The sequence below is a fragment of the Lipotes vexillifer genome, unplaced genomic scaffold (assembly GCF_000442215.2).
Source record: "Lipotes vexillifer unplaced genomic scaffold, Lipotes_vexillifer_v1.1 scaffold555, whole genome shotgun sequence".
Lineage (NCBI taxonomy): Eukaryota > Metazoa > Chordata > Mammalia > Artiodactyla > Lipotidae > Lipotes > Lipotes vexillifer.
The window spans coordinates 385,030-405,146 of NW_006772693.1; the positions used below are offsets into that span (position 1 = coordinate 385,030).

The 20,117-nt window shown below is 32.9% G+C and overlaps 1 protein-coding gene across 2 annotated transcripts in view; it reads left to right on the forward strand.

Moving 5' to 3' along the window:
* The window catches only part of STK17B (serine/threonine kinase 17b), a 35,538-nt gene extending 15,631 nt beyond the window's left edge, over positions 1-19,907 (forward strand). The window contains exons 2-8 of one of the 2 annotated variants that reach the window (XM_007447817.1): positions 148-313; positions 5,645-5,857; positions 13,277-13,421; positions 14,544-14,670; positions 16,115-16,163; positions 17,331-17,510; positions 19,295-19,577. In XM_007447817.1, coding sequence (XP_007447879.1) covers positions 192-313; positions 5,645-5,857; positions 13,277-13,421; positions 14,544-14,670; positions 16,115-16,163; positions 17,331-17,510; positions 19,295-19,577 — 1,119 coding nt within the window. In that variant the 5' untranslated portion in view covers positions 148-191. Of the gene's footprint in view, positions 1-147; positions 314-5,644; positions 5,858-13,276; positions 13,422-14,543; positions 14,671-16,114; positions 16,164-17,330; positions 17,511-19,294 lie in introns of both variants that reach the window. The other variant, XM_007447816.1, reaches the window with a different exon arrangement.
* Positions 19,908-20,117: the final 210 nt, after the last annotated feature.

Consider the following 20,117-nt stretch of genomic DNA (forward strand, 5'->3'; position numbering starts at 1 on the left):
TCTTTCTTTCTTGTTCTTCTTTTCTTTTTTGGCTGTATCTTATAGCTGTATTTTGAGCTGTATAGTATAACGCACATCCTATCTAACATCTTTTTTTTTCTTAATTGCATTTAAGTTATATCCTGCATCTTCTCCTTTTTTAAATAGGTAAAAATAAGTGACTGGAGAAGCCTACCTGAGAGTCATCTAACATGTCGAGGAGAAGATTTGAGTGTCGAAGTATTTCGGGCTTGCTAACTACAGCTCCTCAAACTCCAATCAAAATGGAAAACTTTAATAATTTTTACACACTTACATCCAGAGAGCTAGGAAGGTAAGGAAACTTTTGATGTGTGTGTGTTTAAATTCACATTTAGGATTTCTGTGTCTATACTTTCATAAAACTCACTTGATTATTATTTTGCAGTGATTAGAAAGAAAAGTCCTCATCTCTGCTGATGTTATACAGGGTTTAGTCTTAACTGACTTGGAAATCAAATCCGTGGAGGGTTACTGAGCATATATGATACATCCCACCTCGCTTCAGAGCCCATGCATGGTAGGAAGTCAGGGTTCTTACTTGAGGCTGTGCATGGGAAGAGGCAGCTTAGCACAGTGGACTGCCACATCCAAGTTTGGGCTCTGCCATTTACTATTTAACCTCAATTAAATTACTGTACCTCTTGGTTCTGTAGTTTCCTCATCTGAGAACCAGGGATGAAGATAATTGTTATCTATTTTATATGGTTGTAGTGAGGATTAAACTAGTTAATATTTGTAAAGTATTTAGTAGAATGCCATAGAAGTTTTTGTTGAATAAAAAAATTTTTAATTCTTAGGATATTGTGCTGGGCTAAAAGAAAGAAATGTGGAGATTCTCCTTCTCTTTTATAAACAAAATGAATTAAGTCATATTAGATAGTATAATTCTGTATGACAAACAATGCATGTACTGTAAGTAAAACCTGTATTTACACTGGTACTACTCTGTTTTTGTTTAACGAAGGTGTAAATTCCTTAAGACCAAGGAGTAAACTGAGATTATGAGACCATTTAGCACTACCATTTTAATATATATGAAAGTTACAAAAGATATACCAAATAATTTGTTATTTATTCAGCATTTTGAGCTTTAAATTAAAAACACTTAACAAAGGGTGGTAGGATGATGATCATTTTCTGTCTTCAGTTTGATTTTTACATTAAAATGGTAAAAGTCCGTGTTTGTATTGATAGATGCACGGTAAAATAGTGTGAATGATTTTTTATCTTTGAAAGTCTCAATGTGAAAACAAAAATTGACTGAACCATGGCAAGTAATTCTATTCTTGGTGGTCTTTTATGTCAAGGATAAAGGCTAGCCCTGGCTTTTTCACTTGTCAGATATTGGATGCAGTCTTTCTTTTACAGAATAAGGATGATAATATCTACCTCATCAGACTAAGAACTAAATGTGAAAGCATATTTCAGTATTCCTGTCATATTTATTTAATTTTGTGTGCAAACTATTTGAGTCTTCTAATGGTTTTTTTTTTTTTTATAAAATATAGTTTCAAAACCCTTTCAGAATGTTTTCAAGAAATAGTTTAGTTCTAAATCTATATTGTTTCTCTTTGCATTATACAGGAAAGAGTAAGTGTTCTTTTAGTTGTATCTCACTATTCATTAAATAGTCATAGAATCTTTATATTGGAAGGACTTCAGTGGTCAGTGGCCTTCTAATGTAATTTTTTTATGCAGTGCAGCAGTCTTTTCTAAAATTTTCCTGACAAGTGTTTTACCCAGCCTCAATTTGAATGCTTCAGTGACGGAACTCACTACCTCAGAATGGTCTGTTCCATTTTGTGGGCACCTCTTAGGCACAGGATTCTGTTTTCTATTCTGCTAACCTCTACCCACTATACATAGTTCTCCTTTTGTAGCTGCATATAATGTCCATGTAAAAACCCTTCAGAGATTTGAATATAGCAAAATGTTGCCAGTTTCCTTAAATGGTCATCTTATGACCTGATTTTCAGAGAGCCTTCCTTGATCCAGTTATCCTCTTCTGGACCACTTTGTATTTTTTTCATCATCAGTTTTAAAATGAGGAAGTCTAGAATGGACACAGTATTGTCAATGTCTTATCATCTAGAATACAACAAAACTTTATTGAGATAGCCTGTGTCGGAGCCAGAAAGACTAATTTTTTTTCTTTGAGGGTTTTGGAGAACTTAAACTTTGAGAACAATATTAATAATTCTAAGTTTTGTAAATGGGGTGCCATCATAAATCACAGTCATAAACTTGACTCAGTATACAACATTTTAGAGCAAAAATTCATGGTAGAATCTGAGGAAAACAAATTCAGATGGCTAATATTTCATCTTCTAATACCTTCATGTAAGAGACCTAACTTTTTTCTTTTAATTGATATGGGCTAATGAGTTACATGGTAAATATTGATGGGTCCAATTAGTAAACCTGGATAAATTGGAAATCATGCCCTTTCATCTGCCATGAACTTGCTTTAAATTCTTTCAATATTTTACCAATTTTGATATTATCCCATACTTTTGCAAAGTGAAAATTAGTATCATAATCTTGTTTCTTCTGAGGCTCGTACATTTCGAAGCATACAAACGTATAATTCTAGCATGTGGTGATTACAAAATTATCTTTATAAATCAGTTTTTTAATTAATTTTAAGATGTTAGTGTTTTAGAATTTATTTTTCTTCAGCAAATTAGAAGAAAATATGTAAAAGTTAACAGTTCATTTTTGATTGTTCTCAAAAAACTTTGCATTGTTCCTGTTTTTTAACATGTTGGTTAAGTTTTTTCCACCCCTCCCCCAACTGAATCAAGGTTTCATAGGACTTGTGGTTAGAAGGGTGAGGCAGATGCAAAAATAAACGTCAGCTTCCTTTGTGGCTTACCCTCCCCTGTCCTTTCACATTTTATTGTCTATTCTAGAATGTAGAAGGGTAACTAACAAGGCCTTTTAGCTGCTGGGAAATCTAGACAGCCTTGCCTTTTTAGGGTATGAATTAAGTGCTATTGTTAAGGGTTTTAAATTTTCTTAAATGTTTCTGTTAAATTTGATATAGGAACATTATATATTAAATATTATTTTTGATACTTCTAAATGACAATTAGCATTTTAGAATGGAAAACGAATACTTGCTTTTTTTCCCTAAGTCATCTGATAAGTATGGTAAAAATGTTTACCTTATTTAACAGTACATAAATGAATATGTAAAATTTTATTTGAGTCTCAAATAAGCTTTAAAAATGTAAATGCTTTAAGTACAGTATACAAAGTAGCACAATGTATGGTACTATAGTAGGTTCATAACTCTTGCATTCATTCAACAGATATTCAGTTCCTATTATGTGTTAGTTAGCAAAGTGTAGATTTTATAATTACTGTAGTAATTAGGACAGATAGGGTTTCTGCCCTCATGGAGCTTTTACTCAGTGGTGAACATTGACAAATTATTACCCATATCATTTGGTCATCTTTGCTTTGCATTAATGAGTACTATACTTGTAAGTCTCATAAGAATACCTGAAACAATTAGGTAAAAGTGTTATTATTTAATTTTGCTCTTTGTTCATGAGAAAATTCTGGCTTATAGATATAATTGTAAAATTACAGCAGAACTTAATTGTCACAAGTGGTACTATAAACTTTTTCAGATGGACAGATTTCTTGGCTAACTAGTTTGTTTCCTAAGTTTTACAAGATGAATTTCTTCATAAAACTCAAAGTTTCCTTTTTGTTTTAGACAAATTTTCACTTGTAAATCTAAGAGTTGGCAAAAGTGAATTTACCTCTTTAAGAAAAAACTATCTTAAAGGGAGGAATTGTTTTGTAATGGTCAGAAGAGAAAGCTAGGATTTCACATTCCACAATTTAAGTCGTGGTACTCCATTTCCATATATGACCTTTCATGAGTCATTTACTCTTAGTTTGACTCAGTTTATCCAGCATAAAATCTATAAAACATGGGCAGTTTGAGTATAAAACAAAGGGACTGATTAACTTTTTTTGTGTGCTCATTAAAATGCATTGATTTGTATTCCTTTTGTATATAGTAAGAAAATATAATTTAAATTAAGCATTCTCATAAAGCAGAAACTTACACACCATTGTAAAGCAATTATACTCCAATAAAGATATTAAATAAATAAATAAAATAATAAATTCAGCATTCTCAAATCTTAAATGAAAAGTTCTATCAAAAAATCAAGTTTGAAAACAAAAATCAAGTTTGTGCATGCAAATTTTCTGAGTTGATATTTATTTTGATAAATGTAAAAGAATCAAATTATAGCTTGGCCACTTTTTTAAAAAATAGTTTTTTGCATTAGTAACTATACCTTCTCAGGTTGGTTTCCAGTGCTTTTCATTGGCACCAATTTTGAGGAAATTTGGGATATAAACAGTAGGGATCTTTGTCATCCTGCCGCTTGAGAATAGCAAGTAAAAATACAGTCAAGCAATTTATTCTGTCCCTGACTCCCACCCCAAATCCCAAGTGTATTAAAGATAGGTTTTTATTTATACCTGATTTGTTAGTATCCAGTGAGTCATTTGAGCCTTAGGATAGAAGGTGTTAATTTTGGACCCCCTGGACGAGGCTTAGGAAGTTTATGGATGGTCTTTGAAATCTGAAAACCGTCTGAAATTATATGTAAAACTTTCTATATAAGGGCATGTGTACATTTTTCTGGGTAGGCAGTCAATAGCTTTTATTCGTTTCTTAAAATAGTCTGACTCAAAGTAGCTTAGGTCTTTGAGAAACTAAATTTTGGGAGACTATAGGCTTAGAATACATCATTTGCCAGTCTTTTAAAATTTTGGCTGAAATGTTGAGCACTGTTATTGGAGAGAGCTAAAACACGTTTATTCCTAAAATGATAAATATGACCTTAATGGTGTGTTTGTACGTAGCTACTGATAACCATGAATTTTCTTACTTGATCATGAAGTGTCTTTGGATACTCTCCGTAAGATGTATATACCTTTGGTATCCGTTATAAGCTTCATGGTACTGAGCAATACTAAGAGATACCCTGGTAGAACAATTGATAAATTGTGACAGAAAGCTTCAAAGCTTGTTAAAAGTGATGTTGAAAGGCAAAATGATTACACTAATAAAAGTAAATAAGTCAAATACCCATTTTTGCATTTAATTTTTTTCATTTGAAGGAAAGCTAAAATTTTTCATAGAGGGTTAATGTGAAACTCTTGGTCTTTGAAAATAGACCAAGATACATATCTTCTCTGGAATCTGCCAAACAGAATAATATTTACTATGTAGGATTGTTGTGATACTTAAACACAATAATTTATATCAAGAGTATGGCATGGAGTTGGTAGGCAAATTAGATCTCCCCCTACAATGGTAATGTATCATATTAATGATATGATAGTAAAGAATAAATATAATTGTCTTATCTTGTTATTACATTTGCCATTTATATTTTCGTGTGATAGTACTGTAAATTTTATAAAAATACATGCAGTAGTTGATTAGGTTAAGAGAACAAAGATAAATTCCTGATGACATGAATATTTGAAAGGATGGACAGAGTTGGAGGTATAACAGTATCTGTGTTATACTAATATTGTTCTCTATGGAAAAGTTAAAATTGATTGTCCTCACTTTTGCCCCCAGAGGAAAATTTGCTGTGGTTAGACAATGTATATCAAAATCTACTGGTCAAGAATATGCTGCAAAATTTCTGAAAAAGAGAAGAAGAGGACAGGATTGTCGAGCAGAGATTCTGCATGAGATTGCAGTACTTGAATTGGCAAAGTCCTGTCCCCATGTAATTAATCTTCATGAAGTCTATGAAAATACAAGTGAAATCATTTTGATACTGGAACAGTAAGTATACATTTTTAAAAATTGAAGTAAATTTATAGTACCTATTTTAATTGTTGGATAAGGTTGCTTGAAATGTCAAGAACAAGAATGATAAAAGTAAGACAAGAACTTGTAAAGATTCCTGTTGATAAAATATTAGAGGAACATAGTGTGTATTTATATGTTTTCACAAAACTTAATGTGCAGCCTCACACACATACCCAAAAACTAATTAAACAGCATTCAGTAAACAAATGACAATACCGTGTTTGCGGAATATGGTGAAATGAGTATACTTTCATTGCTAAGGGCACAGAAAATTGATGAGGTTTTCTGCAAAACAATCGGGTGGGCAAATAGGATCGAAATAATTTGTATATTCACTTATTTGAAAAGCACATCCAAAGAAGTGACCCAAGGAGAATAAAAAGGTAAACTTGCACGAATGAAAGGTAAACCACATAGTTTGTTAAAAAAAAAACACATGTATTTAGTATGTGTGATGTGCAAAACACTATGTTAGGAATTACAGCAATAAGAAAAAATATATATCTCGTCCCACAAGTCAGTGAAAAGTTGAAAACACCTAGATTTCAATAATTTGTCAAGTCGGGATAGAATACGGTTAAACTAACTGGCTTGTTAACCAATATGTTGACATGTTACTCTAAAACAGTGTTGTTATTGATGTGTTACTCTAAAATGTGACAGTCTGACACATTTATTATAATTATATAAAATGTGTATCTGAACATTTGCAACAATTAGAAGAGACCAACTAAGTTTATGTTTAGTGTACTTTAGGTTCTGATAGTTTATTACAAAATAGTTTTTATAAAAAAAACTAGAGAGATGTGTTTTAGCAAAACAAAAATTATAAATATAGTAATTCTTTTTAGTAGCTAACTGCATTATTGCCTTTCTGAATTTAAAAGTATATTAGTCAGGGGCTTCCCTGGTGGCGCAGTGGTTGAGAGTCTGCCTGCCGATGCAGGGGACACAGGTTCGTGCCCCGGTCCGGGAAGGTCCCACATGTCGTGGAGCGGCTGGGCCCGTGAGCCATGGCCGCTGAGCCTGCGCGTCCGGAGTCTGTGCTCCGCAATGGGAGAGGCCACAACAGTGAGAGGCCCGCGTACCGCAAAAAAATAAATAAATAAAAGTATATTAGTCAAATTTTAGGGTTCAGTTATTTTAAGGGATGAATAGGTTCGCTTATATATTTATTTAAAATCTAAATATTTTTGTACCAGGAAAGATGATTGCCTAGAGTGAACTTGTAAATGAAAATGCTTATTTTGCAAAATGCTAAACCTACAAGTAGTTTGTATATCTCCCAGAACAACAACATACCAATTACGGTATATTATAGTACCTTCAAAATAAATTAGAATTGCAGAGAAGACCGGGATTCTACCAATAGGATTTCATTTTCATACATTTTTGGTTTATTTTTGTCAAATTCTTAAGCTGACCTTTAAAAAGTTATCTACCTGCATGACATCTGCATGTTTGAAGTATGTGAACAGTAGCTAATATTTTTCAAAAACAGTAATTAATGGAATACTAGGTTTGGAGAGTGAGTATACAATAGGAGCATTGACCACTTGCATAAAATCCTCTCTTGGGGGTGCTCATCCTAATAGCAACAACAAAATACATCAAAAAGTTTTAACACATTTTATGGATGGACCTTGTTCATACTCTGAAAATTAATTCAGATACCCTACCCAGTAAACTGAGTTCTGTAAGGGCTGAACTGTATCTCGTGGCTGAAATGTAGCAAGCAATCAGTAAATGTGAGTGGATAAATATATTTAATTTCTTACCAGAGCAACTAGGACCTACTAAAATTTATTACTATGCCTATCGCTTTTGAGGTGGCCTTGTCACATCACACAATCTCAACCAAAGGTAAAAATGTGTTGGGCAGGTTTAGCTATGTAAAATAAGGTGGCATAATTTTTTATGTGGTAAAAATAAAACAGTGGAATCCTTTACTCTAATTACTGTTGCCAATTTGATATTCTTTTCAAACCATTCTGCATACTCATTTTTCTTCCCTGACTTTTTTATTTGAGAAAATTTTAAATCTACAGAGATGTTGAAAGACCAGTACAATTAACACTCTTATAATCTTTAGCTTGATTCACCAAATGTTGGCATTTTGCCATATTTGCCAAACTGTTTGAAAGTTGTAGGTATCATGATATTTCTTCTTCACTTGCCAGAGTATTCATTCTGAAGAGTAATGGCATTCTTCTACATAACCAATACCAGTATCAGAACTAAGAAAGTTAATATTAATCCGGTACTATCATCAAATATATAGTTCATATTTAAATTTTTTGGATTATCCCTGAAATGTTTTATGGACCTATTTTTTTTTTAATTCCAGTACCAGAGCCAGTCAAGACTTACACATTATATTTGATTGCTAAACTTCTTTAGTCACTTTATTTTTCCTGACATTGTCTTTTTGGGGGGAAATCTGTATCTGTTTTCACATGAAGTATTCTACATCCTGGATTCGTGTGTTTGTTTTCTCATGACTAAATTTAGGTTAAATATTTTTGGCAAGGGGACATTGTGGATGATCATGTGTATTTCTTATTGTAAAACATGAGGTGGCAATTACATTCGGATTGTTCCATTATTGGTTTTTCTAACTAGAACATGGCTAAGGTGGAGTCTGCCAGCCCTCCACATTGTAAGGAACATGTTCCTCTTTATAATTAATAAGTAACCTATGTGGTAATATTTTAACACTGTGAATATTCTGTTCTTTAACAGCTTTGTATCTAGTGATTTTGGTAACCATTGATGCTATTTGTTTGAATTATTATAAAAATATACTACAAAGTCTTATTGTCATGCCTATCCTTTCCACTCTCTTCCCACTCAACCTTATAGGTAACCATATTTATTAGTTTCTGGCTCATTCTTTATGTGTTTCTTCTTGCAAATATAGGCAAATTTGTATATATGTATATTTCCCTTTCTTTCTTACAGAAAAAATAGCATATTATATATGCCTTTTTGTGCCTTGCTTTTTTTTTCAAATGACATTATATCCTGGAAATCATTTCATATTCATAGTTCATAGGCATCTTTCTTAATATTATTATTATTATTGCTATTTTTTAAATGCCTGTATAGTTCTCCACTGTATGGTGTACCGTTTGTTCAGTCTTCTTTGGATGGCCATCATTTGTGGAGGTATAGTTTTAGCGTAAATTCCTATAAATGTGATTGCAAGGTCCGGGAGTAAATGCATATGTGCTTGTATTAGGTGTTGTCAAATTTCTCTTTATATGGATGGTACAGAATTACTTTAAAAAGGTACTATTTGTTAATTATATGACTCTAACATAAATCTTTCTTTGGAACTATTAAGCTATGGGTTCTGATAGCTCTGTTTTATTTTTGCTTTTGTGTTTTGTTTTGCCTTCACTTAACCTAAACCAATTGTTTGAACCAAATTAACTTGTTTACTTTTGTGAATTAAACTTAACTTCTTGCAGTCAATGTAACAGTTTTTAACAATTACTAAATCTTTTATTTTTATCTTAATACTTAGTCCACAGGAAAGTATTTCATTACCGGTTATAAAGTCTAAATTATTTTTTAGCCCTTTAACTATTTGAAAAATCATATAAATACTATTCTGGAGTTAGTATTAGATCTCTTCATAAATTGGGGGAAATTTTTGAGGATAGTTGAGTCAAACCATCTCCACTCTCCGTGAGGCAACAACTTTTCTATAACAAGTGTTTTAAAAGCATTTTTGGATAATTAAATAAAATATACACAAAGTTTTTTTAAAAAAACTTCTGGAAAGAAGGTGTTATCTAATTGGGCACATTAAGTTTTCAATGCTGAGTTTTGAGCTAACTAAAATTGATTATAAAGAATATGTATGTATAATCTTTAGAAAATGTGGGACAAGAACTTTTTCCTAGATATAGCAAAGTTCGATAGGGGAAATTGGTTAGGATAACTATAAGTTTATCAAGTCAACTCTATGAAATTATATGGGAGAGAAATAATAATTTCTTTCTGTCAATAATTTCTGTCAAGAAATTACCAGCTTATGTTGCCTATTAAATATCTTGAAGTAAATATTATAGACCCAGTAGAAAATGATGAGGACCATAGCAAAACATTTCAACAATAATGTATGTCGGGCATTTACTATATGGCAGGCACCATGCTAAGCACTTTATATTTTCATTTGATTTTTAAAATAATCCTCCAAAAAGGGAGATTGGTATTTACTTCACATATTCTAATTTAGAGACAGGAAATACTCTGGCTGGTTTCTTTCCATTCTGAAATTCCGTGGGTTTTGTTTCCCCTCATTAGCATTGGAATATAATTTTGAAAGATACTCAATATAAAAAATTTAAAACTACTTCATTTCGATCACTAAAAATAAATACTTAATTTAAAAATCTTTACTGTGATTTCCAAAGCTATATGCATAGATTTGTAGTTTACGGATGAGGGAGATATTGCTTTGTTTTACTGAAAATCTTGGCTCCCTAGTACCCAGGGAAATTTATTATTTTGGATAGGAAAATATTCTGATTTTAATCTTTTACATGTTAACTTTATTGTTATGGGAGTTCTTCTAAAGGATAATTCTCTACTTCCCTACTAATACCTAAACTGTGCGTTAGAAAGCTGTAAAAGGCAAATGTAGATTTAAGTAGTATATAGCACATAGATTTACGTGACAGTGTACACAACACATACACAAACACATAAGCAAAAGAACGTGAATACTCCAAATTTCTAAATTTGTTGGTTGAGTTCCTTCAGGTGGCAAACTCTTCAACAGAGAGAGAAAGAGTAGAAATACCTGAATTTACCTTCCAGGGCAATGATAATGGTGTAGGTGGCTTCTCTGATTACAGAGATATCTTTTCTTCTCTGTAGTCACCGCTCTGGGTGCCTTGTTTTAACAAAGGGTCTGTTAGTTTGCTACTCCACTCTGCTTCCATTTATGCTTCCAGTTTCCACTAACTTCTGCAGTCTGCTTCTTATGTTATCTGTTCTTCCCCTCCTCTTAACTCCTCCTCATTTTCTATTTACCGTAGCTTCTCCTGTGGAGAGCTATGGTGAGGAGCTTTCCCTCTTTTGTGGGAAAAATGGCATTCCTACAAAAGACATTGGTCAGCTTGCCAAACAGTGTGATTGGCTGATCATCATAGTGTTTGTTTGATCTTGTTACTGACATAAACAAACAAGAAACCCTTAGGATACTTTTCCTGGTGTAAAAGTAACACCTATTTATTGTGTTAAATTTAGAAGGTATAGGAAATAGAGATCATTTGTAAACTGTGGTTACTTTTATGGCATATTCCTGTATTTTAAAATTATTCTTTTTCTGTCTATGTATGTATACCTGTAGAAACAAAATTGTGATCTACTAAGTATACTCTATTATAACCCTTTATTTCACTTAAGAATATATTATGTGCATTTTATATGTATAAGTATTTCTAAAAATGAATTTAAATTTAGCAAAGACTTTTAAAATTGCCTTCATAATCAGAGTTTAACAGGAAGCCCCCAAATGCAGAAAGGCTGGATGTTGGCTAGAGTTGGAATTAATATTAGTTGGCTCATTATAATAATAGCTAATATTTATTGAATATTTACTATGTGTCAGACACTGTATTAAATACTTACAGATGATCTGCTTTCATGCTTAAAACATTTGTTGTACTTAGTACTTTACATGGTTTATCTAATATAATTCTTACAACAAGCCATTGAAGCAGGAGCTATCATTTTTTGTTATGTATCATTATGTTACAATAGAAGAAACAGAAACACATTTTCTCCCAGTTCAGGTAACTCGTTAGTGGCAGAGTCAAGAGTGGAAGCCAGGCAGTCTTGATTTCAGTAGGCACTTCTATAAGCAACCTGCTGTCCTCTTAGGTCTAGGCACTGGGAAGGGCTTTACATATGTTTTCTTAGATTCTATTTTGAATTTTAGAATTAATGGAGGGTTCTGTCTACTGTAAATGTTGGTATATACATATAAAGTGTTCAAGAATGAATTTATGCTGCCATATACTGCCAGATACTGAAGAATTCAGATCTTTCTGGTATTTTCCATATTTTTTTGGTATGTTCCATATCTTAATAGTGGATATAAGTCATTATTTTATACAGTTTTCTTATACTTTCCAATTATTTGGTCTGACTTCTTACCAGATGTATCTTATAAGGGCCTAGCAAAGAACTCATTCTAAGAGAATGAGTACCTTCTACATGTTAGAAACTGTTCTTGATGCTGTGGATACAGCAGTGAACCAAAGGGGGGAAAATAATGTCTTGTGAAATAAATGAGTTTCTATTTTATTACATAGAATAGGCTTTACTTGAGATATTCCCAAACATACCTTATTAATTTGATTAATAACCATCTAGATTTTTTTGCATGATGTTCTGGCTGAAAATTTTTATCTCATTTATTTAGATTTAGTCCTCAAAAAAAAATCTGTTGAGTTCAGTAATATCTCTGTTTTACAGATGTGGAAACTCAAATAAGTGGTTGACCCTAAATTATATTGCTGATAAATGGCAGGTTTAGGATTTAAATTTAAATCATTTTATTCCAAACCTAGGAATTTTTCATAATGCTTTTTTTGTCAACATTCTTAGATTTTCAGTTCTTAAAAAAAACAATTAAGATATGGGTTCTGGCCCCAAGTATTCTTTGTGAAGCTGCAATACAGGATATTGGTAAAGAATGCAGATTCTCATCCATATTATTCAGATTCTGTCCCCCCAACCCCCGTTTACTATGTGACCTTGTACAAGTAGCTTAACCTCTTTGTACTTATTTCTTTATCTGTAAAATAGGAATGATAGCCACCTACCTCACTTGATTGTCATGAGGATCAAAATATCTGTATCTATACATAGCTGATAACTATATTTATATATAATGAATAAATGAGTAAAATAGAACAGAGCTGAGCTCATAAATAAGTACTAGCACCCAGAATTTGAAATTTTTTTTTTTTTTTTCCGGTATGCGGGCCTCTCACTGTTGTGGCCTCTCCCGTTGCGGAGCACAGGCTCTGGACGTGCAGGCTCAGCGGCCATGGCTCACGGGCCCAGCCGCTCCGTGGCACGTGGGATCTTCCCGGACTGGGGCGTGAACCCGTGTCCCCTGCCCCAGCAGGCGGACTCTCAACCACTGCGCCACCAGGGAAGCCCTGAAATATTCTTGTTATTTATTTTATTCCTTAAAGATTCCCCCCCACCCAGGACCACCCCCCCATTAAATGTGTGTATATATAGAGAATAAAGTTTCGATGGCCGTGTCTTTTACTTAAAGGTATACAGTATTTAAAAGTTGTCATTTTTATGCATTTTTAGGTCAATGATTTTTCAAGTTTCTGTTATTTGAATTTTATTCAGTGCTGCAGGTGGAGAAATTTTCAATCTGTGTTTACCTGAGTTGGCTGAAATGGTCTCTGAAAATGACATTATCAGACTCATTAAACAAATACTTGAAGGAGTTTATTATCTACATCAGAATAACATTGTACACCTTGATTTAAAGGTAATGTAATGTGATTTTAAGTAACACTACATCTCTGTTTCTTCTCTGCTCTTGCCTTGCACAATTAATTGCAGGCTGGTATTGAGAGGAAACAACAGTCAGATCATGCTTGTCTAGACTGAACGTATGCTACATGGACTAATTCTGTATTGGCAGAGAGAAGACTGCATGTGTGAGCAGCTCAGATTAATCACTGGGCTCTTAAAAACCATCATTACTATATGTTCTAGTCCTACCATCATGTCACTCCATCCCACTCTTACTGCCACATCCTGGACCTTTCTATCTTATAAAACTATCTATCTCTAAAATACTTAATTTTGATCTCCATCTTGAAGGTAACTTACTAGTCCTCATTCCTTTGCTCCCATTATACTCATTCATCTTTCCCTTGAGGCTTTCAGTCTTTTGGCTTCTCCTTTCCCTGCCGGCCCCAGACCATTCAGCCCCCTTCCCAGTCCCTGAGATACCACTTCAGCCTCTCATGTTACTATCCTTTCTCCTTATCCTTCCTCTTCAGCCATACAAGGACGTTAAAATCTGGATCAAACTGTCTCTTATTGTTTGAACATTGGACTCTCTTCCTGGACAATCTCTCTTTCATTTACCCCACCACGCCTCTTTCTATCTCATGTAGAAACCTGGGAATGGTCAGACCCAGAACCATCACAGTGTATTGAACCATTATGTTCCCGGAAATACATGCATTTTTATTCCTTCATGCCTTCTGTCATGCTATTCCCCAGAACACTTTTCTAACTGGCATACTTCTATTTATCCTTTAAGGTTCAGCTTAAGCATCATCTCTACTGCAAAGCTTTCTTGGACTTTCTAATGGACAGAATTAAGTAGTCTTTACTACTGAGTATTCTATATCTCATAATCAATTAATCTATGTACCCATCTTTTTTATTCAAGAAGCCTATTGGAGTATATTTTTTACTTTATTTATCATTGAATATATAACTTCTCCTAAGTAGTAGTTCAGTAAATGTTCGATGGATGACTCAATAAAATGTTTAATAGCTAAACTATAAGTTCCATTTAATTTACCTCTGATCTGAGATTAGTATTCTTTTATTGTTTTGTATTACTTATCATTGTTTTGTTGTGCTTTGTTAGCCACAGAATATATTACTGAGCAGCATATACCCTCTTGGGGACATAAAAATTGTAGATTTTGGAATGTCTCGAAAAATAGGGAATGCGTGTGAACTTCGGGAAATCATGGGAACACCAGAATACTTGGGTAAGAATTTCCTTTTACTTTCTGTACCATTTTGAAATGTATTAACTAAATGATATCTGTATAGAACTATATTTTAGGGCATATAATTCCAGGATATATTTGGTTCAAATATTTTAGTGCATTGAAATTTGCTTATGACACATTTAAATGAACTGTAGCGAATTGAGACATTCACAACAATTTATAGGACATTGGACATATAAGTTAAAAGTTTAATGTTTGTGTGTAAAAGCTTTGTACATAGAGAAAAATAGGTAAAAGGGAAGTTAGGGAGCAGGAAAAATGGAAAAGGAAGGAAAACAGAAGCAAATGTTACTGCGTTTGAAGCCTGTTTCATAGGGGTGTCAAAAAGAACCTATAATTAGATAATCTAGGAATACTGTACTAAATTAACAAATAAGATCTTGCAGATGAAAGATTTTTTAACTCGCTGTTAAAAGCAGTACATAAAGTATTTTAATTTATAGTAACAAGTTTTTTACATTTTTTTGTTGTTGCTCATATTGATAGTCCCACTGAAAAGATACAAGTAAACAGAACAAGTGCTACTCAGCTAGGCAGCTGACTTTCCCAAAATGAAAAGAAAAGCAAATTACTAACTTTTGAATGCTAATAGAGGCTACCAGTGTCCCAGAATAATGATTGTAATTGTAGATAAAACAGCTCACAGAAGTATGTGAAAAGGTGGTAGGTGGTGCAATGGAGGCTGACAACATATGTGACTCAAAGGCTTTAACAAAATTGTTAAGCTTTAAGAAACAATCTCTCTTTGGAAAAATTATGAAACCATACTGTGAAACAAAAAAGTTATTCAATCATGGATCCTAGTTTGGACTCTACTAATTTGAAATTTATGGTAATGTTTAGAAAGTCTAGAGAATTTATGTTGCATCTTTTAAAAATTGTTTTTGGCGGGGGAGGAGACAGTGGAAAATTAATTGCTTAGGAAACTAGGTTTTCTGTAGTTTAAGGGGATATTTAATCTACTTGAAAATCTAAAGCACTTCCATGAAGCTTAATTTGCTCATAGTGTCATTGTAAATGCATATGATTCTATTTACCCTGGGAAGAAAAACTTAAATCAGTCTAATAAAATAGCTCAAACTAATTCCTAACAGAGTGATAAAACTTAAACTGTAAAAAGATTCTAGCTTCTAACATTTTACTTCTTCATAATTGTTTCTCCAGAGATTAATCGCAATGGTTAAAAAAAATACTACATAGCTACTGGTTACTTCAAGAATATAATTGGTGCTTTTGAACCATCTGGTTCTGTAATTTTCTCAACATTAGATATGTTTAAATGTCTAATCACAGGATAATTAATACTATGCTAAATTTCTACTGATCATATTGGTAGTTCTTTAAAATTAAATCCAGTTTAATATAAAGTAATTTTCACATTTTTAAATTTGTCAGTATTGAATTTTATTTTCTCTTTCAGCTCCAGAAATCCTGAACTATGATCCTATTACCACAGCAACAGACATGTGGTAAGATTTTGTTAGTCACTTGAATGCCTTTATTAAAAGCTGGTTAGTATACATTCTAGGGTTCTTAGGTTCCAGAAGTAAATAATAAAGCTTTCTTTAAAAGATTTTATTCAAGTATCATTATTATGCCACAGGAAAACATTTACCTGTTCATTCTTTTTAATACACTCTGGCTGTGAGCCACAGGTGCAGGAATAAATAGGAAAATCCCTTTCCTGGAGGAAGACTCCTTCTGGTAAAAGAACAAAATAGCCACAGTACTGTGTTACGTGTTCTATAAAAAAGGTAAAATGCTATTTAATAAGCATGGGGGAATTAGCAGACAAGCACCAGTTGGGAGACATCTGGTCTAGGTCTAGAACTAGGGAAGGTATTTGCTCAGCAGAAAAATGAGGTCAGAGCCATGCAAAAGTTTAGTTTTATGAGAGTATATTTCTCAGGTATTGTGAGTTTGTGTCGCTGACACAGAGAGAATGTCATAGAGTAGAACTGGCATTGATACTGGAACTTCAGTTGGGACCACAGTGGAAGACTGACTCCGTAAGGCCAAGTAGAAGAGTTTAGACTTATTCCCTGTGTTCTGTGTTTGGGACTGTAATGGATTTGCCAAGAAAAAAGGGTCCTGTGGCTAAATAATTGGGTGAAATAGGTGCTATATGTATTGTCTTTTTCTGGTTCCTGAACACAGGAGTTGTCGTTAACATATTTACGGTTCTAAACGTTTTGCAATTAAAAAAAAATCTGCCTGCCCAATATTGTGCTTTACCAAACCTGCAGACTCTGTTTGCATGGTATCCTGTTTATGTCTCACAGACCATTACTGTGTCATTGGACACCATTTGGGAAATGCTGCTCAGGGCAGCTTTGTGTACTTGATAACATAGGTATCTGTGTGAAGGGCAGACTGTAGATATAATATTTATAATTATATAACACACATGTGCATTCCCTCATATTATTTTTCTGTCAGGCAAACTTTGAGATAACATAATTATTTCAGTTTTAGTAGTATACTGTAGGAACTTTGAAAAGCAATTTAAAATCTGTAGTTTAACTGTACAAGTTTTGAGGACAGGGATACGTTGAGAATCAATTTGACTTTATATAGGTGTTTTAAGATTAGCACACATTTTAAGTTCCCATCTTCTCCCTTATTTGTTTTTTCAGGAACGTTGGTATAATAACATATATGTTGTTAACTCATACATCCCCATTTGTGGGAGAAGATAATCAAGAAACATACCTCAATATTTCCCAAGTTAATGTAGATTATTCAGAAGAAATTTTTTCATCAGTTTCACAGCTGGCCACAGACTTCATCCAGAGCCTTTTAGTAAAAAATCCAGAGTAAGTAATAACATTAATTTGTTTAAATACTATTATAAAATGAATTATATATGACTATTAAGAAAGATATACTCTGAAACAGTATAAAATTATTAGATGTATGCTCTCAAGTTTCAGGTAAAATGGGGAGAGAGGTGGTATGAGAGATCATTAAATAACAATCCATAAGTTCAAACATAGACAATACAAAATATGTAACAGGAAGTCTTGAACTGAAGAGAAGATTTGGGTTATTTCTCTCTCAACCTGCTACTAATCCCTGAAATTCCCTAAAATAATTAGAAGTATAAGGTTTACAATACACATGGCTGCTTAAGATAAGACTTTGTTATGAATGATTTATAGTTAAATAACTACAGTTGTATAACAAGTCCAAATTACTGATTGTCAAATTTTTAAGGAGCAGATGCTCTTTGACCGCCTACTAAAGAAGGGACATGAAACTATGTCTTAAGACTCTTACCTCGTTCATTGGCAACTTCAAAGCAGGAAAAGAAAAAGCTGACCTCCCTTTTCTTTACCTGGATTAGCCCTATTTACTTTATCTATTTATTTGAATTTTATTATATTTATTTTTTTATACAGCAGGTTCTTATTAGTTATCCATTTTATACATATTAGTGTATATATGTCAATCCCAATCTCCCAGTTCATCACACCACCACCCACTCCCGCTTTCCACCCTTGGTGTCCATACATTTGTTCTCTATTTTAAAACATGTATTATATTCCTACTTACAGAAGTAAAGAAAACGACAAATATAATGGGTGAAGAGAGTATGATATCAGTAGGAAAATAGAAAATATTAGAACAAAATTGAAATCCTTGAACTGGAAAGTAGAATTTACTTTAAAATGGCCTGGCTGTGCATAATGCAGAAGCTGTGATATAGTGCCTTGGGCTGGGATCCTGGTTTTGTTGCTTGTCAGGTTTTTTATCTCCTACAATTACTTAATCTCCTGGAGGACTCAGTTTCCTTATCTGTTTAAGAAAAAAACCCTCAGAGATTTGTTATTTATTTTATTGGCTTAACGCAAGTCTGAACAAACTTTCACTGGCTCTATTTTGAACATGAATGGTTATTTATTAGAAATAGCAATAATACTGTTTCTCTCTGGTTATAAACAGTATTTATTTTCCTAAATATTTTTTCATCTAGATTCTAAAATTTCTATAATGAGCACCTTATTTTTATTATCAGAAAAAAATGAACAATAAAATCAAAGACTAAGGGAACCTACGTTCTGATAGTAATGGTGGGTGTGTTAAGGTTGGAGTTGAGTATAAATAGGTGTTTTCCTTCCTTTTGAAATATTGTGATATTTGACCATATTGCTTTCACAAGCAAAAACAAAATTTAAAAACTAAAAATGTTGGATAAACATCATTGAAGAATAGCCTTGGTTTTCAAGATTTAACAGTTAACTGCTTTTTAAGAACACAAAATAATAATAGAGATTATAAATTACATATATTTTCCTTCAAAGGGTTTGTAAACCCAGGAGTCTTTATAATTTTACTAATTTTTATTTGTGAGCCTAGAATATGTTCCCAGTTTTTTGACTAGATAGTCTTATCCGTAAGCTCCATGATAAATTGAATTTTCAGCACATGTCAGAATTAAACTCTAGGTACTCCACTTTTCCTATTATTATTCCCTTCTGTACTATGAGTATGTGTTATTTTCATAATAAGTAAAAAATAAGTCTATAATATACTGAACTGCAGACATTTCCAACCTGATTTTTGGTTCTCAATTTTCACTTGGTGCTTTCATTCAAAGGAAAAGACCAACAGCCGAAATCTGCCTTTCTCATTCTTGGCTCCAGCAGTGGGACTTTGGAAACTTGTTTCACCCTGAAGAAACTTCCAGTTCCTCTCAAAGTCAGGATCATACAGTAAGGTCCTCTGAAGACAAGACTTCTAAACCCTCTTGTAATGGAACCTGCAGTGACCGAGAAGACAAAGAGAATATCCCGGAGGATAGCAGCATGGTGTCCAAAAGGTTCCGCTTTGATGACTCATTGCCCAATCCCCATGAACTTGTTTCAGATTTGCTCTGTTAGCACTTTTCTCTTTGACTCATTTGAACTGAATGTCAGATTTGAAATCCACTTCAGTGTGAGATTGTGGTTTATAGCTTCATATATGGCATGTTTATAGCTTCATATATGGCTTGTTTATATTGTAAATGCACTTTAGCATAGAAGAATTTAGGGAAGTGTTTTAATGCTAAATTACTAGTTACTAGCATAATTTCATTTCCTGTACTGAGATATCAGCTCTCAAAGAAAATATTTAAATATGTGACAAAAAAATAAAATTGTACATGTGAGTTTACATGTTAATGAAAGAATTCAAGTTCAAATGGGTTTACTAAAATGTTTTACATATCAGGAAAAGTAACTTGGGTTATATTATGATTGATGTAAACGGAACAAAATGAAGACATTTGAATTTAACAGATTCTCCAAGGTAAGTTCTATACCATGCCTCTTTGACAAAATTTTGTTTAGGATAACAGTGTCAAGTTTAAGTAATAATATACACTATTTTATAGATGCTCAAGAGATACTTTACACTTGAAAATGTTTTTCAATCATGGA